The following is a 17,296-nucleotide window of genomic DNA, read 5'->3' on the forward strand; positions in this document are numbered from 1 at the left end:
ACTATACGCACAAGGAAAGCCTACAGCACTAAGACACTCCATATCCAAGCATGATTTCTTTTTTGCTTTTAATGTGGTTTCCCCTATTTTTCATTGGACATGAGATTACATCAAGACCAAATCAGCACAGCAAGATGGTTCTTGTCTATAGAATGGTGCCTTATGGTTTGCAAATCAACCAGTTGGGAAATAACTTCATGGTGTGAGGTCTGCCTAAATGAACCACACTGAGTAATGCACAAGGAGATGTAATGAAGTGGATTTATGAGCAGTGATGGCAAGATTACAGAAGGTCTTTACGAGTGCTGATCTGGGTAATGGTCTATGTCTGTTGAAGATTTCAGAGCTGGAGGATTTGTCACATCCACCTCGTAAACAAAGTGGACAACCTGATGTTATGTTTTCCACTCTGTTGGATCAGATTGTCATACAGTTGCAGAATGCTTGTGGGATCAAAGCAACAACCATTAATGTTGCTCAGAAGAAATGGCATGCAGAAAATGGAGCTGGGCATTTACAAAATACGTGTAGTGCCGTCTGCCACATATAGCAGTCATTCTTACAGACAGGAGCTCCAAGTGCACAGTGCGTCTTCGTGTAGAACAAACTAAAAATAACACTCTCTTGTCTCACTGGGAAAATTAGGTGTTTAATAAATCTGCTGAACTACATCTCCTGACAAGCTACAATTAAAGGACTCAGCAAAACACATCAGCTATTCACTTCTTGGACATTTAAACATTTAACATGCACCTTGGAGTCATATCCATCAAGTGTTGAGTTTGACAAAGCAGACAGCCTCCCTGCCCCTCCCCAAGACACGCACACACGGCATTACCGCACACACACATTTAAAGTTGTGTTTGGATATGTTTAGAATGTGTGTGATGAAATGGCACCAGCTGTGTACACTGGAGAGATGCACAAGGCCCCCTGGTTAAGAGAGTTAACCCCTTCCCTCCCGCTGGAGCTTAAGTGACAGCAGAGACAAAAGAAACCTGACGTACTATGCTTTGGACAAAAGAGGTTATTGCCCAGGGGTTAGCTAATGTGAAGCTACATTAATTCACTTCCTCCAGACCTTAAAATCTGTGTTGTTCCTGGTTTCCTTACATATGCATGTGTCAGTAGTTCATGGCCTACGGCCCATTTCCCCCGCTCAGTAAAATCCTTTAAGAAGTGCATCATTTTGGGTCTTGAAGAACTTTCTAATCAGGGAATAACAGCAGAGCTAGTCTGTCATATTATAGCTTATGGATGATAAAATACAAAGCCGACAATAAACAAATTATCCAGAGTCCTTTATCAATATGTGGTCGAAAAACAACAAAATAAAGCATGTGTAGCTAAAGAGGATTTGTCATCAAGATCATTTCTCAGAAAAGACTTATTATGCTGCACATAAGGCTGTAATCCTTAACAACTGAGTCCAAGTTGATTTGGCACTACCTGTTGTTAATAGTCTGTGGTTTCATGCAACAGCAAACACAGCATGTGCATCTAAAAATCAGTGTACAGTGCAACCGCCAAACTATTAACCCTGCCTTAATCAGTAATCAGTTTGTTACCTTTGCAAGTTAATTGGTTGATGAAACATGTCTACAGTTTGGATTTTTTTTTTCCCCAGACACAGTCAGCAAATATGATTTTTGAATATATAAATTGTTAAAATGCTGACAACATTATTAAAAAAAAGCCTAGTCACAAATTTCTAAGATGTTTAATTATAGTTTGCCCTTTCCTTTTAAAATGCTTCATTAAGCACAAACTGTTGTATGTCTCTTAACAGCACTACACAGCAACACAGCAGAGATCCTGCAAGACTTCCCCCCCTTCTGTAGCTTTTGTCATGTACAAAGGCTACAGAATCTCATAGCAATGTGTTTATCTACATCCCTCTGCTATACTGCCATTAAAATACTCCAATGTATGGTCAATTCTCAACTGCAATGAATTATAATGTCTCAGTGGTGCTGGTATTAGTTTTCCAAATAAACCTTCAGTGTTAGCACCAGTGCAGGTGAGGAGTTTGTATTAACATCTGTTGGTGATTTCTTGGCGCCTGGAGGTAATGAAAGCCCACACTAAATGGATACTGTATCTGAAACATTATTAAACCTTTAGGAAAAAAAGACCAGATGGCAATAAATATGGCTATAACAGAGGGTCTCTTTCAAGAAACCATTAAACTCAATCACATTTGACTTTTACAAATACCAAAACTAGTTAAATCCAAACAGCTCTTTGTCTTTGGTTTATGTTGTGCCTGACTGAGGAGCTTGCCTAGAGAAAACAAGCAGCCTTAACCATGTTGCATCACTGAAATCTCTTTGAATAATAAATAAGTGCATATATATGTACGAGCTCATACACAGATTTAAAAAGTTTATCAAACTTCAAAAGGGAACTTTTATAAATTTTACCGACTACAACCTGGTGTTGTTAGAAGAATCCAAAGAGCCAGGAAAACCAATAGTCATTATCAGATAAATTGAAAACAACGCTACCTGAAGTAACAACCAATCAGTAAAAGTAGGAGCCTTGGTGTTTTTGCCCTTGAGCATACCTGTTCCGTGTTCACCCTCGAGTCAAGGTAGTTTAAGAGAAATAGACCCCACTGTGACAGCCTCGTCACTCACCCTGCACACGCTGTAGTCAATGTTTATAACCCACAGAAATAAGCCTTTACAATTTCAGTTTCAATAGAGAAACCGTGTTTAATTTCTCCAAACTGCAACAAGGGAATTTTTCTCACAAAATAGATTTTATATGAGAATTATTCAGCTTTGTGAAGTTGTGGCATGTTTCTCCTCAGCACCTTCATCTCTGTGCCAAAAAAAGGGAAAGAAATGGCAGCTTCATTAGTCATGACTGCAGCACCTAATTAAGTTTGTGCCACTCGTTTGGATTTTTCTGTAAATTTAAAAGAATCTCTGATGTTTGAAAGTGCCTCTGGGCCCTTCTGTCTCTCTTGTCATTAAAATTGAACATTTCCTGCACCAGCATTTTGAGTGGGTATTGCCTGTTTTCAAATCAAAACTGTCAATCTAGTGAAAGTTTGGCTGCTCGCAAAAGGTGCTGTGACAGCTTATAAATAGATTAAAGAAGTAATGCTTCAGCTCTGTGACTTGTAAGCATGCCACATCTTTTAGATGACTAACCGCTCTGCATTGTGCTACCTTTCAGCAAGCCGATTCAAATAAATTGGAGGCTTATTTGAAAGATGCATGCAAAAGAGCCTATTTGTTCACAGTGGAAAGGCATTGTAATTAGCATGAAATGCATGCTTTGTACTCTCTCTCTCTCTTCCTCTTTCCAACGTAACTGGTAGAGATACTGGATAAGCACCTTCTCACCACCCTCTCTCTCACTCTATGCCTCCTTTTGCATTGTGGCCAATTACTGTTACAGATGGAAAATTTCACTTGACCCGGGGATTTTATGAGCAGGAATAAAATCGCACTTCAACTTTTACACCAATTCAAAGCAATGTGGTTAAAGTTTCTTGAGGCTGATGAAGACATGATGAAATTGGGCACATATGACAACTTGGCCAAATGACAAAGAGCTGATGAAACACTGAGACAAACCTGGTAACTGTTTTAAGCAGCATCAGATTGCAAATAGAGCTGCATTACGGGGCTGAATAATTTGAGAGGGGGGTAGTGTGTCGTGTCTAAGTGTGCATGTGTGTCTGTGTGTGTTTGGGGGTGGGGGGGGGGGGGGGGTATCATTGTTTAAACTTCATAAAAAAACTGTTCTTTTTGACTGCCACAATGATGTTCTCTCCTGCTGTTATACAAGAGAGTCAAGTTAGTGACTGATCACAGGCCTAACAGTGCGCGTGTTACATCACTGACAAAACATTACAAATCATCAACTGTGTTTTACCTCATAAGCTCCAGTTGCAAGAGTTATTAAACTTCAGCTTTGTTCTTATTCACAGCTCGGACACGGTGGCGTTTGTATACAAATGCGAGGAAGCGAACAGATCAACATGTAAACAATGCAAATACATCATGCAACCTGGCAGTGGGCAGATAAAACTGTAGTGCACAGTATGACAGTCAAGAGTTTAACTGATGCCATGGGTAAGATAAGTGCACAACACGGCGCAACGCTGACAATGAATAGATTCATACGGAACAGATAGTGAGCTGTCCATTCCTCTTTCTGCTTGTGCATGCTTTTTTCCCCCTGAAATGTTAATGAGGAATATGATACTTGGAGCTCATTCTAAGAACTGCTTGCAAATGCAGTGAACAACATGAACTGAAGGCGGTTTGAAAATGAGGTTAAATACACAGCAGTTAACCAAACGACCAACAACCATTTCTTTATCGTGTTGTCATTTTATTTAACTGCATGACGTGGCCGGTCATGAAGAAGAGCAGGTACCTGACAGCCTACATCTTTTTTTTGTTTAAATCACATTTGAACTGTAATGACAGGATGTTGAGAAACACGGAACCCTAAAGGCAACAGCGCCCATGACTGTGGAGCACATCAGTCTGTGAGAGTTTAGCAGTGCGACGAGGCAGGTTTGAGCTGGACAAAAAGTAACACTGTGCCGCTACACTTGTCCTGTGCTCCCGTTTCCTTTCCTAATGAACAACAACAAAGTTTGCGGCAAGAGAGGAAAGTACTGATTAGGCGGAAAGAGAACTCTGATTCAAGGAAGGAGGAAGTGAGTAAGGGGAATTCTAATTAAATCAACTTAATATCGGTCAGAGTTTCAATAATTAAGCTAAAAACTGTGTACTAGTGGTTCCAGTCCCAACGTGATCGCACAACACAAAACAACACTACGGCGCGAAACGGGAAGGATTTCTCACCTTGTTGAAGTTGTAGTAGCCCAAACAGTGGGCAAAATCCAGGTTTGGTGGATCTCCCGGAATAGAATTTCCACCGGCAGTCGGATAAAATCTTACATCCATGGTGTGTGAGGGAGCCGCGCAGCTGTAGTTGTAGCCTGCTCTGCACGGAGCTCAATTTGTTTCTGCCGTTTACAATCCAAGCGCACAGATAGATGGAGAAAGAAAGGCGGCGAAACTGACCCAAGCTTTGTTGGGTTAAACGAGATATTACGGTAAGAGAAAGGGGGACAGGTAAAGTTAGGATATTCCTCTTTTTACACCTTACACCAGTCGCTTCATTTCTGTGGAAATCCACATGAACGCTGGACTGAGCCCAGGAAGCTGTCCCTCAAAGAGCAGCAGACGCTGTGTGCCCATGCATTTACACACAGCTGCTGCTGTATACAAAGAAGCCACGAGACCGGCGAGTGAGCGTGGGTCCACCTCCTTTTTCCTCCTTCAGACGCAGAGAGGGGGAAGGAAAGGGGAAAATGAAAACTCTAGGAAAGTGGTAATAAATACCACGAAGTAAAGTCCGCGCGTCAGGATAGCGCTCAAAAACGTGCCCGCGTCCTCCGCCGTGTTTCGCAGAAGTTTATTTTTCCAACTTGTAAAACTAGTTGGTGAAGCAGTTTGAGGAAGGAGCAACTAGCTGGCCGCTCGAGCCCATCTGCTAAACACAGGTTTTGTACAACAAGCTGAACAACACTCCACAGATGGTGCAATTAGTGAATGTGATGTACTACACTGAGTATCTCCGTTCAGCCTTCGGCTCTGCCTGTCGTAGTGATGAACAAGGCAAAATGTGTGAACAAGCCAGCCACTCCCCAAACACACTAAGCCACTCCCATGAAAACACTGCATTTAAGTCCATGTGACATGTTGGCATATGATAATTGATCATAATTATGAGTCTGTATGTGTATATTTTCTTAGCATACCTTTTTATGCCCTTTTAAACGGTGACTTTCATAATGAATGGCAGGTTACATCCAAATGTAATTTTACATCTTACTCTGTTTTTACTCTGCATTACTCTGCCAAAGCCAACAGGTACGATAGCTCCTGCAGTTTTTCTCCCGTTTGTTTTTCCTTGATTCTGCGAATTTTAACCTTCAGTTTAGTTTTTCACTATGAAGCTTTTCCTCCCACTGCTACTGTATTTCATGTTAATGCATATTTTATACACGTTTCTGTCTGTGGCAGTTTGTCACATATGTTTTCAGAACTGACAAGTGTTTTTGATTTTCAAGTCATATTGGTACTGGTCACAGGGCACCGAACAATATACATAAGTAGACAAAAATGATACACCAGGTCGACATTAATCCACAGTTCAATGATTGAAGAAAACTTTACCTTTCCTAAGCTGGAAGCTTGCAAAAAGAGATGAAAAAATATAATCAAAATATACTTTTTTCTGGTTGGTAACTTCTACACAAAATATTATAGCAATAGCAGAAGGTTCTGTGGATTCAAAACATTTAACAAGGTTTTAAATAGGGCTAAACTGTTCAACACCATATATGAACTTCGATAGCTTTACTTTAGACAAGTAAAGCTCTTAAAACTGGTTAGTATTATGGTATAAACAACTTGAAAAAGAAAAAAGGCAAAACAACTACAGATTTATCCCAAACAATCAGAAAACTGCTTTTTGCTGTCAGTAGTGAAGTGTCTTTTCAACTGGTTAAATTCCCATGGTAAGATAAGTTGAACTAGTTGGAAGTTTTGGTTTAAAATTGGCTGGAAGCACCATATTTTCACTAATCTTTTATTTACAGCATGTTTTAAGTGCAGTACAGAGTCTCCGCTGGGCAAATATGTTTTAAAAGTGCAGGTTGTGAAATCACAACTTACTAGCATTACAAATGAAGCACAGCTGTAAAGTTACAACAGTGCAAACTGTCCATTGCATTGTCCATGGAATGTGCATGTTTTCAGCTGGTAATGCAGAAAATGTATACATTTTTAAATTTTGTTCGTTTGTTCGTTTGTTTTGTTTTACTTGATTCTAATCTTCTGCTCATTCTCTTTTACATTGCTGAATACACAGCAGAGAGCAGAGAACACACAGCAATACAATTTAATCTGTAAAATGAATTTCACTCTAATCTGCTGACAAACTAAAGAGATTTCCACATCTCCTTTATTATGTTATGTGACAGCAACCTTTTAATGTTTAAATGGCTCCAGTTTGGATGGATCCACACAGAGCTCTAATGTGTAGTCATCATGTTAGAAACAAACAGCAGTACAAAGCGCTGTCTCGGGGTTCAAATAATTAATTTGAAACAATCTCTTATGTTATTTTCAACAGCATTACATTTTATTGTTCGACATATTTATGCTCTTTATAGATTTTTATGGCTATTTTCATCATCTCTGGTAACATTTGTCTGATAACTTGAAGTAGGCTATGCTCATAGGGATCGTTTGTGCATGCAATGCCCCTTTTTATGTGAGTGTATACAGAGCCTGAAACAGAAAGCTTTGCTTAACAGAGAATGTTGATAACCACCATCAGTTTTGTCAAGTCAGCTAACGCAAAGAATTCCTGGCTGTGTTGAACTTCCCACCCAATATACCATCTGGTGTGGGCTAGCCCACCCACAAAGCTTTTTGCTCACTCAATACACACCAAATCAAAACTTACAAAAAGTATTTTTGTTGTTCACCTAGTGTAAATAATAATAATAACAATAATAATACACAAAACAGGAGTACCATTTCTAACTTCTTACTGAGTGGGAAGCCCACAGGCCAGCTCCAAAATCTCCTGCTGTACACCCTTTTAACGTCGTCATAGGTACATATGCACAGAGGTTTAATAAGCCCGCTTGTAAAAACTGATGACTCAACATGTTGTTTATGTTATATTTTTATTTTTCTGTCTCAATTTAAGCATAGGTCTGGTTTACAAGTAGCTTTTGCAATGCTAAGATGTGTTGTGACACTCTCTCTTGCTCTCCCTTGGTTAAGCTAACACTTTTAACATAGCGTAGATCTTTACTGACATGCTTTGGTGGGAGAAAAAGAGCTTCTGTGTCTTTATTTGCATTTCTGATTTGGTGCAGGGCACTATAAGAGATTTACAGATTTTGGAGAGTCTGTCTTTGCAATATAATTTTCAGTGTTCTTCAGCCTGTAGAAACTATACAGCTGCTACATATGGACTAGAACAAAGTAGTTTTCTAAATATTACTTTAACATCGTGTAAGATTTTTTATTATGTTTATTTTTTCCCATGCAGAAAGACACTATTCCCAGACAGAGAACCCAGTATTTGAACAGGGACTCAAACCAGCAACTTGAAGGTTACTAGTTGGCTGCTCTGACCTCTTCAAGTTGCCCATCTATTATTTCTAACACAGGATGCAAAAAATCCACCTGAACGTAAGTTACCAAATTTTCTTGCCAGTGATTTCTTAAAGTCTACACAGTTACAAAAAAGTAAATTTTTCAATAAAAATAAAGATTTACGGTTAGGGTTTTTGATTTGAGGAAGGGTTTTCTTGGTTCTGGCTTCTGTCAAGCTTCACTTAACCATACTGGCATAATGAATGAGTCTACACATGAATAAATGCACAGCCTGAAACTCATTATGTCCATTGTATTCACAAATTAATAAAAAAGACAAAATCATTTGTCTGATTTGAGATTGATAAACTAACCAGTAGCTGAAACTAATTATCACACACAGCTTCTGTCAGTGAGATTAAAGAGGGGACTGCCATTCTTCCAATGTCACCTTCAAACATAAAGACTAATATATAATTAACAACTAATCACTGATAAGAAGAAATACTAAGGAGCAAAAAAATAACTATTATTCTACCAAACATCCTCCTGAATTTGTGTGTACACATACGTGCACCTTTACTCTTTTGTTTTTGTTTTAATCAAATAAAACAACATTTTTATTGAAGTTGATTATTGCAGTGATGATTCAACCAGACACATACTGTATGTATCCCTGGCCACTTTACACTATCTTGTCCACTTCACCGCTTTGTTGCGTTGCTCTACTCGAAACACTTACTCTGTCCTTGCAGTCTGTGCTACCAGCACACACTTCTCAGTTTCTAAGTAAGAAGACAAGACTGTGCAAGTGTTACTTTTAGGATGGTGCAGGAAGCTGTTATTTCCAGCTAGAAAATCAAAGACATTTTTGAGCAGTACCCCATAGCAGTGGGAGGGAGTATGTGTATGTAAGGAATCCATAGTTTACACCTATGAAAAATTCTTTGGAGAAGAAGACCATGCTTTATACATTAGTAAAACAAAAATGTTATAGGAATCTGAATTTACAACTAAAGAGAGGGTTAAAGTGAAACTTTAGGGACTTACTGCTCACTAGAACTCTAGTTGTGCAGTAAGGACATAAAAAGTTATTCAGCTGTCACAGTCATCTCTGTACTGACAAAAGAAGACATCAGAATCAAGCAGAGAATTAATCCTCCACATAAGCCAGATTTTGTCGTTATGTCATATTTGTCTGCAAGTGTCAGGTTAGCTTTATTTCCCATTAAATCTCTGCTTTTTCTTGGATTCTCTAAATGAACACAGTCTACTTAATCACTGTCTCGTTAAAAGTGTAGATTACAATAACACAACTTTTTGTTTTATACATTTTCTTTCGGTGCTTTTTCAGTTATGTTCAGTTGTTCGTTGATGTAAAATAGAATATTACATGAAACATGTTAAACTCTGAAGCTTGCTACGGCACATTATTAATAATTATTCCTGCACGTCACACGCTAGTTAAGAAAATAGTGAACGCACCAATGTCCTATACAGTACATCACTGTAACACAAAAATAGCTTTTTTCCACTTTCTGTCATCTATATTATACTGCATTTCTTTACATATTCCGATAACATTATATAATTATATATAATTTGTCTTTCCTAGATAGGATGCATTTGAGGAGCTGTTATGAAACAGAGAAAAACCCTATGCAAGTGGGATGCGTGTTGGCATGTACTATATGCAAGCTTAATCAATGACATACAGTGCTAAACTCTGCTGTGCTGCATTGGAGGAGATAATCCTCATTTGAACGCTCTCCAATGCTTGCTTAGAGATGGTCAACAATCCATGATAGTCGCCAGGAAATCTACTTTGTAATTATGGACACATTGATGCATATGCACACCATTTTTTCGTCATGTTCTCGTTTGATAGTGGCTCTTGCATGCATAACGAAGCAATGCCTTCACATACAACACACACTGATACGCCCACCAATCAAATCTCATTCACTCATGCACATACAGGCACATAAGAAAAACCCACGCAGTCTCCCACACACCACATATCAGATAAGCAAGCTCCCAATTCAGCCTGGTTGCTGTTGTTATTTATTCCTGTTTTTAATGTTGTTTGGCTGTGCAGCCAGGCAGTGGAATTAATTTCCTTTCTGATGGTTGAGTATCAGTGTCTCAGCCAGATGAATTATGCTTTTCTACTATATGCGATTTCCTCTCAGCCTGGCAACACTGGAACCATTTGGTAACGTGAAAACAAATTATCTTCTGCTGGCTCCTGCTCAGATTCAATTAAAGCGGTGCAGAGTAATTATATGGAGATACAAAAGAGTAATAAATGCAAAATAATTAATTAACCTAATAATCTTTATTTATTGCAACCCCCCCTTCATATTAAGTGCTGAATTCTGTCAGTGAGTGACACCTTCACAAATAACTGCTGTCTGATGTTAGTCATTGGAGCCCCACTGAAGTCTGTTTTTGTGTAAGTGTCACAATATCTCACTTTCATCTGGCTCGGGTACCTGTCATCCTCAGAGCTATTATGGTTACTATCACCTTAATTCACAGTGTAAATATACACCCTAATGCTGAAATTTGTGTTTAATTGTCGGTCCCTTTAAATGGTAGGTCTGTACATTAGAAATCTGAATCTTTAAATTCTTCCTAATATTGATAATCAGTCAACTGAGGTTAATTACTTTTTATTTTTTATTTTTAGTATGACAGAGATAGGGCACAAAAAACCTTTGGTAAAATTCAGAGTGTTTTCATCTCGGGCAAACATGATACACGTCATTAGAGGAGTGAAATGGCTGAACAACTACACAGCCATTTCTGTGAAGTGTCACTGAGCAGTCACTCCACTAAGACTTAAAAAAACACACACTCACACACTCATCACTGGCAAATTTAAGTCTGACACCCTCTCAGAGATATACAGTGACCCCGAGCCACACACTGAAAACATGAGGGGGTAACACACTACACACCTCACAGCAAATCGCAAGTTTCATTACTGTTCTGAATGGCATGTCCCATATAAAATATGATAATAATTATGCTCTTCAGTTACCATTCACATTTTATTAAAAACCTTAACAGGCTGTGAGGCCAAAAGAGGAGACGGCAATAAAACCTAATCAATGATGTTACAGCAGTGATAATCTGTTTATTAGGTCAGAGAATAGCTTTTAGGTCTTAAGTCATTATGCGTCACCTTTATCCTTCTATTGCCTTCTGGACAGACTATTTCCTTGATCATAATCATTACACCATGAACGTGGAAAAGAGGTCTGCTTTTTATAAAGAGATATAAGATCTGACTTTAGTATACCAAGTAGTTCAGACTATTTTATCTACAGTGGGGCAAAAAAGTATTTAGTCAGCCACCGATTGTGCAAGTTCCCCCACCTAAAATGATGACAGAGGTCAGTAATTTGCACCAGAGGTACACTTCAACTGTGAGAGACAGAATGTGAAAAAAAAATCCATGAATCCACATGGTAGGATTTGTAAAGAATTTATTCGTAAATCAGGGTGGAAAATAAGTATTTGGTCAATAACAAAAATACAACTCAATACTTTGTAACATAACCTTTGTTGGCAATAACAGAGGTCAAACGTCTACTATAGGTCTTTACCAGGTTTGCACACACAGTAGCTGGTATTTTGGCCCATTCCTCCATGCAGATCTTCTCGAGAGCAGTGATGTTTTGGGACTGTCGCCGAGCAACACGGACTTTCAACTCCCGCCACAGATTTTCTATGGGGTTGAGGTCTGGAGACTGGCTAGGCCACTCCAGGACTTTCAAATGCTTCTTACGGAGCCACTCCTTTGTTGCCCGGGTGGTGTGTTTTGGATCATTGTCATGTTGGAAGACCCAGCCTCGTTTCATCTTCAAAGTTCTCACTGATGGAAGGAGGTTTTGGCTCAAAATCTCACGATACATGGCCCCATTCATTCTGTCCTTAACACGGATCAGTCGTCCTGTCCCCTTGGCAGAAAAACAGCCCCATAGCATGATGTTTCCACCCCCATGCTTCACAGTAGGTATGGTGTTCTTGGGATGCAACTCAGTATTCTTCTTCCTCCAAACACGACGAGTTGAGTTTATACCAAAAAGTTCTACTTTGGTTTCATCTGACCACATGACATTCTCCCAATCCTCTGCTGTATCATCCATGTGCTCTCTGGCAAACTTCAGACGGGCCTGGACATGCACTGGCTTCAGCAGCGGAACACGTCTGGCACTGCGGGATTTGATTCCCTGCCGTTGTAGTGTGTTACTGATGGTGACCTTTGTTACTTTGGTCCCAGCTCTCTGCAGGTCATTCACCAGGTCCCCCCGTGTGGTTCTGGGATCTTTGCTCACCGTTCTCATGATCATTTTGACCCCACGGGATGAGATCTTGCGTGGAGCCCCAGATCGAGGGAGATTATCAGTGGTCTTGTATGTCTTCCATTTTCTGATGATTGCTCCCACAGTTGATTTTTTTCACACCAAGCTGCTTGCCTATTGTAGATTCACTCTTCCCAGTCTGGTGCAGGTCTACAATACTTTTCCTGGTGTCCTTCGAAAGCTCTTTGGTCTTGGCCATGGCGGCGTTTGGAGTCTGACTGTTTGAGGCTGTGGACAGGTGTCTTTTATACAGATGATGAGTTCAAACAGGTGCCATTCATACAAGTAACGAGTGGGGGACAGAAAAGCTTCTTACAGAAGACGTTACAGGTCTGTGAGAGCCAGAGATTTTCCTTGTTTGAGGTGACCAAATACTTATTTTCCACCCTAATTTACGAATAAATTCTTTACAAATCCTACCATGTGGATTCATGGATTTTTTTTTCACATTCTGTCTCTCACAGTTGAAGTGTACCTCTGGTGCAAATTACTGACCTCTGTCATCATTTTAAGTGGGGGAACTTGCACAATCGGTGGCTGACTAAATACTTTTTTGCCCCACTGTAGTTCAGGTGCATTCTATAGGTCAATTTATCTCGCGAGTATACTGTATATGTCGCTGGATATTGTATGAGTGAAGTATTTAAAGCTTGATTAATACAACAAGTTACATTAATTTATGAAATGATTTGGATGATCTACAACTTTTAATAGAGCGTTTTGGCTTATTTCAGCTTATTGTTTTAGATTAGAGCTATGCGACTGGCTACCCACAACCAACTAATATGTGATAACTATATGGATCTGTTATTTTCTTAATACTGTTTAATGAAGCGACCAGGAAGGAGGAAAAGGGGGAAATCAGCAAGAAGATTTATGTATGAATTGAAGGATGACATGCAGAGAGTTGACGTGACAGATGCTATAGGGATACGGTGGAATGCAGACAGATGATCTGCTGTGGTAACCCCTAAAGGGACTAGCCTTTAGTTTACATTAGTAACACCCTGGTAGGTATAGCTTTAAAATGATCAGTAGAGAAACACAAACACAATTTTTCCATGTTTAATCTATTTTCATTTCTAATCTACTAAATAAGTGTTTTCAACAAACTTGGCTTTCCCATTTTGTTTTTTCGCACTTCTGTCATGAAGCTTCTCATTTATTTGTGTCCATCCTTCAAATAGCATCTTGTGGCCACAGTTGGCTGTTGTCTGTGGATGCAGTGTTAACTCTGTTTAACTCAGAGTCATGGGAATCTTTAGTCTCTGTTGTCTTCATAAGTGTGTCCATGCCCCATTGACAAAGGTTGGTAGTGTGCAAGACAAACTGCCACTGGCTTTAACTTGGCTGTTCTGAGATCAGTTACAATTAGTTCATTCTGTGAAAACAGCTTTATTGCTAAATTTACTAAAGGAAATGTTATTAAAAATGTGCTTGGCATTGTCAGCTAATGGTAAGTGTTTTTGATAACTGTAGAAGTAATAATATTTTACAATTTTTCAGTGAGAAAAGAGTGTAGAAATAAAAATATCCTTGCAGAGTGCAGCATGTTGCAGGAGGATGTCAGCATCCAGAAAAAAAAGTAAAAGTCAAGCGTGACAAAATCTTGAAACGGTATGTTTTAATCTGGCCAATCTGTCTCGTTAAACAACGGAGGAAGATTTGTATTCTGTGTTTGAGGGTGGTGTTTTGTTTAGATTTTATTTATCTCTGCTTGCCTTGCTGTAAAACTCACCGCACACCACTGCATAATATCCCACCCAAAACCCCATGTGCGCCCTTTAACCACGAGCTTTGCTTTTCATGTTGAGCTGTTGGGGCCAGTATAGGCTATTACCCTTATCAGAAATGATCGTCCATTAAAGCACACAACATTACTGGTAGATGTGCTTATTGATTATTTTTTTTTGTTCCTCCCCTTCTACTTAATATTCTTATTGTGTTGTACCAAAACATGCATACATAAAATACATAATTTAATCAGTTGCACACAAAATGAAATGATGTGCACCACATCCCAAATAAACTAATAATGAATTAGTTCTGCAGAAGAAAAAAAACCACTTTTTGTTGCTGGACCTACTGCTGGCTATTTTATTGCACTTCTTAGGCCTGTGTGGACCAATAAGGAACAAGGACTACATACTGACAAATCTACAGGACACTTAATTACATTATTCTCAATTAAAACCTGTACTCAGCAACATTAGTCATCTTAGCTCTCGTCATTCATACTAATTAGCACTTGCCTTCCTTGCCACATGCTGAAAGAGGATATTTCAATATCCCATTAAGCGATTCCAAGATATGCCCTTGATTGACGTTCCCTTAAACCCGGGAAGTAATTACATTATACACTTTGGTTTTCTTTTAATAATTTTAGATTTCCCCAGGTTTTTTGAGTTTCATATTTAATTTGTGTTAGATTTATCCATATCTACACTGCGTAAAAAGAAACAGAGAAACATAAATACAAGACATCCTGGGACACTCATTCAGTTAATGAGTAAAGCTCTTAAGCATTACTGCATTACATGACTTGCAAAGTATTACTTAATTAGAATAAATCCAAAATTGCACAGTGACCACATTTACACAAAGCCATTTACTGAATTATAATATAATCATTTAGCTAAATTCACTTCCCTATCTGTTTAACTATATTTAAGTGCCACATTTCTACAGTATAAAGTCTTTGCTTCACTCAGTTTACTCACTTGCTTAGATGCACAGAGGCCTAAATGGGTCCTCATGCTGAGCTGATACAGCACATACCTAGATGAGTTTCCTGAATTTGCATCTACCTCACAGTCAGCAGATTTCATTAGAACCCATTCGCTTGGAAAAGAAAAAAAGGAGACTGAAAAATGCATACAGTAAAGACTAATAAGAAAAAAGGAAATTCTTGTGTAAAATGTGTTGCTGGTGAATTTTAATAATGCACTTTAAAGAGTTTTGCACCTCTGTTGAACTGTGGGTGAAGGTGACGTCTCAGAGGTATAAAACATATATTAAAATTAAGCAAAATGCCTTGTAAGGAAGTGGGAAACTATAATTATATAAATATATTGTGATTCATCAAACTGAATCTTTTTGTCATTATACCAGCGTGGATTGCAGATATTATCCATTTAACGACTGCTTTGTTTGGTTTTTATTTGCCTTATATAGCAAAGTAATTAGAACCCAAACTTCATAGCTTAATTGAAAACATGTGCATGTAAACCTCCATGCATTGTTGATGTCTTTTAAAATATTTACTTCAATGCAACGATTACTCCACAAAAATGTTAATTACTGGGTGTTTTGACAGAACATCTGTTACTCCAGAAAGGTTTCCTCATGAAATTTTTTTATAAATGTGTCCCATGGCGCTGCACATATTCTAAATGGTCTAATGTAATGAGTTTTTTGTAATGAATGTCCAAAGCATGATGATGAATAGTTCTGAGCTCTTATTTGCAGAATGCAATCTGTTATTCTGTAACACGTCAGGGCTAACCTTTTTTTTCTGTCTCATAGTCTTAACATAGATTTCTTTGGAAAGCTTTACATGTAAATTACAGTGTCCACAGAGTAATTGTCTCCTTATAATACAGTGAAGAAGGAAACTGTCACCAGACACAAAGATCTCACCACAGTATGAGTGTCAAGATACAATGAAGCTAGGGGGGCATAAGAACAATTACAAGAATATTAATACATGCAGGGATTTTAATACATCGTAATTTGTGATCTGGATTTTGCTCGCCATATTGCAAGTCCAAGCATTTTTCACTAAATCATATTGTTTAATCAAAATCAGTCCTTCACATAGTAATTGTAGCTATCCCTGACCTTTTCCTGTATCATGACCTAATTCAGGACATTATACATTTTTTTGTTGATTCTAACCCCAAAGTACCATACAGTACAGTACAATACAGATGCTAGTGCTGTAATATCAATGTCAATACAATGCTATTATAATCAGTATTAAAATGTATTCAGTATAAGTCAATCACGCCCTTGGTTGTAGTTAATGTATCTCCTTTGTGTGCCCGCCCACAGCCGTGACCTTTTTAAGTTACAGAATTCACACAATGAACATTTAGTTCCTGTCTCTTGTATAATGGTGCCTAAATGGGTTTCTTTTAACAGTACAAAAAGTGTTGATATTAGTAATGTAAACCTGTATTGGAAAACTGTTTACAGACTGTGCTGCAGCCACGCCTTTGTTATATTAACTCCGATAACAGGCAGTAGAGAGCTGAATGTGGGCATATGCAGACATAGGAGGAAATGCAGATATGCTGATATTTTACTGTCTTGTAGTTGGACACTATGATGTGAACTGACCAGTCTTATCATTGTGTATGATTGCTGTTACCTGGCAACTTTGCAATAACTATGCAACAGCTTATGTTAAGTGACAGAGTTTTTAATGTATTTATTTATTTTCTAAAGACACCACCAATGTGGTGCAGTTAATGGTAAATTACACCTATTTAATGCCAATAATTAAATAAATGAATGTTTAATTCCAAGCTCTACACCACACCTACTCTTGTTTCTTTAGTTTATTCAGGTACTTTATAAAGTGGAGGATACTTATTGGGTTGGTTCTGAATATTTGCAGTAGATCGAAGGTTGTGAGCTCCAGAATCATCTTATAAGGATGGAATTCTCAGCACAGGGGCTTGGCATTGACATGTCCCTTGAGAGAAGTGGTGAGAAAGGACATTCAGATTGTTGGTATGACGGCTGTAAATGCAAAGGATACGG

The 17,296-nt window shown here is 38.5% G+C and overlaps 1 protein-coding gene across 1 annotated transcript in view; it reads right to left on the bottom strand.

The window, feature by feature from the left end:
• tox3 (TOX high mobility group box family member 3) overlaps nucleotides 1-5,658 on the bottom strand; it is a 37,892-nt gene extending 32,234 nt beyond the window's left edge. Inside the window, exon 1 of the mRNA XM_086262796.1 lies at nucleotides 4,836-5,658. Within this exon, the coding sequence (XP_086118922.1) occupies nucleotides 4,836-4,937 (102 nt within the window). The 5' untranslated portion in view covers nucleotides 4,938-5,658. The remainder of the gene's footprint in view (nucleotides 1-4,835) is intronic.
• Nucleotides 5,659-17,296: the final 11,638 nt, after the last annotated feature.

Source organism: Aulonocara sp. 'chitande type north' Nkhata Bay, linkage group LG1, assembly GCF_057382095.1.
Source record: "Aulonocara sp. 'chitande type north' Nkhata Bay isolate Kocher_YH1m ecotype deep benthic linkage group LG1, A_spYH_male_GT1.1, whole genome shotgun sequence".
Classification (NCBI taxonomy): Eukaryota; Metazoa; Chordata; class Actinopteri; order Cichliformes; family Cichlidae; genus Aulonocara; species Aulonocara sp. 'chitande type north' Nkhata Bay.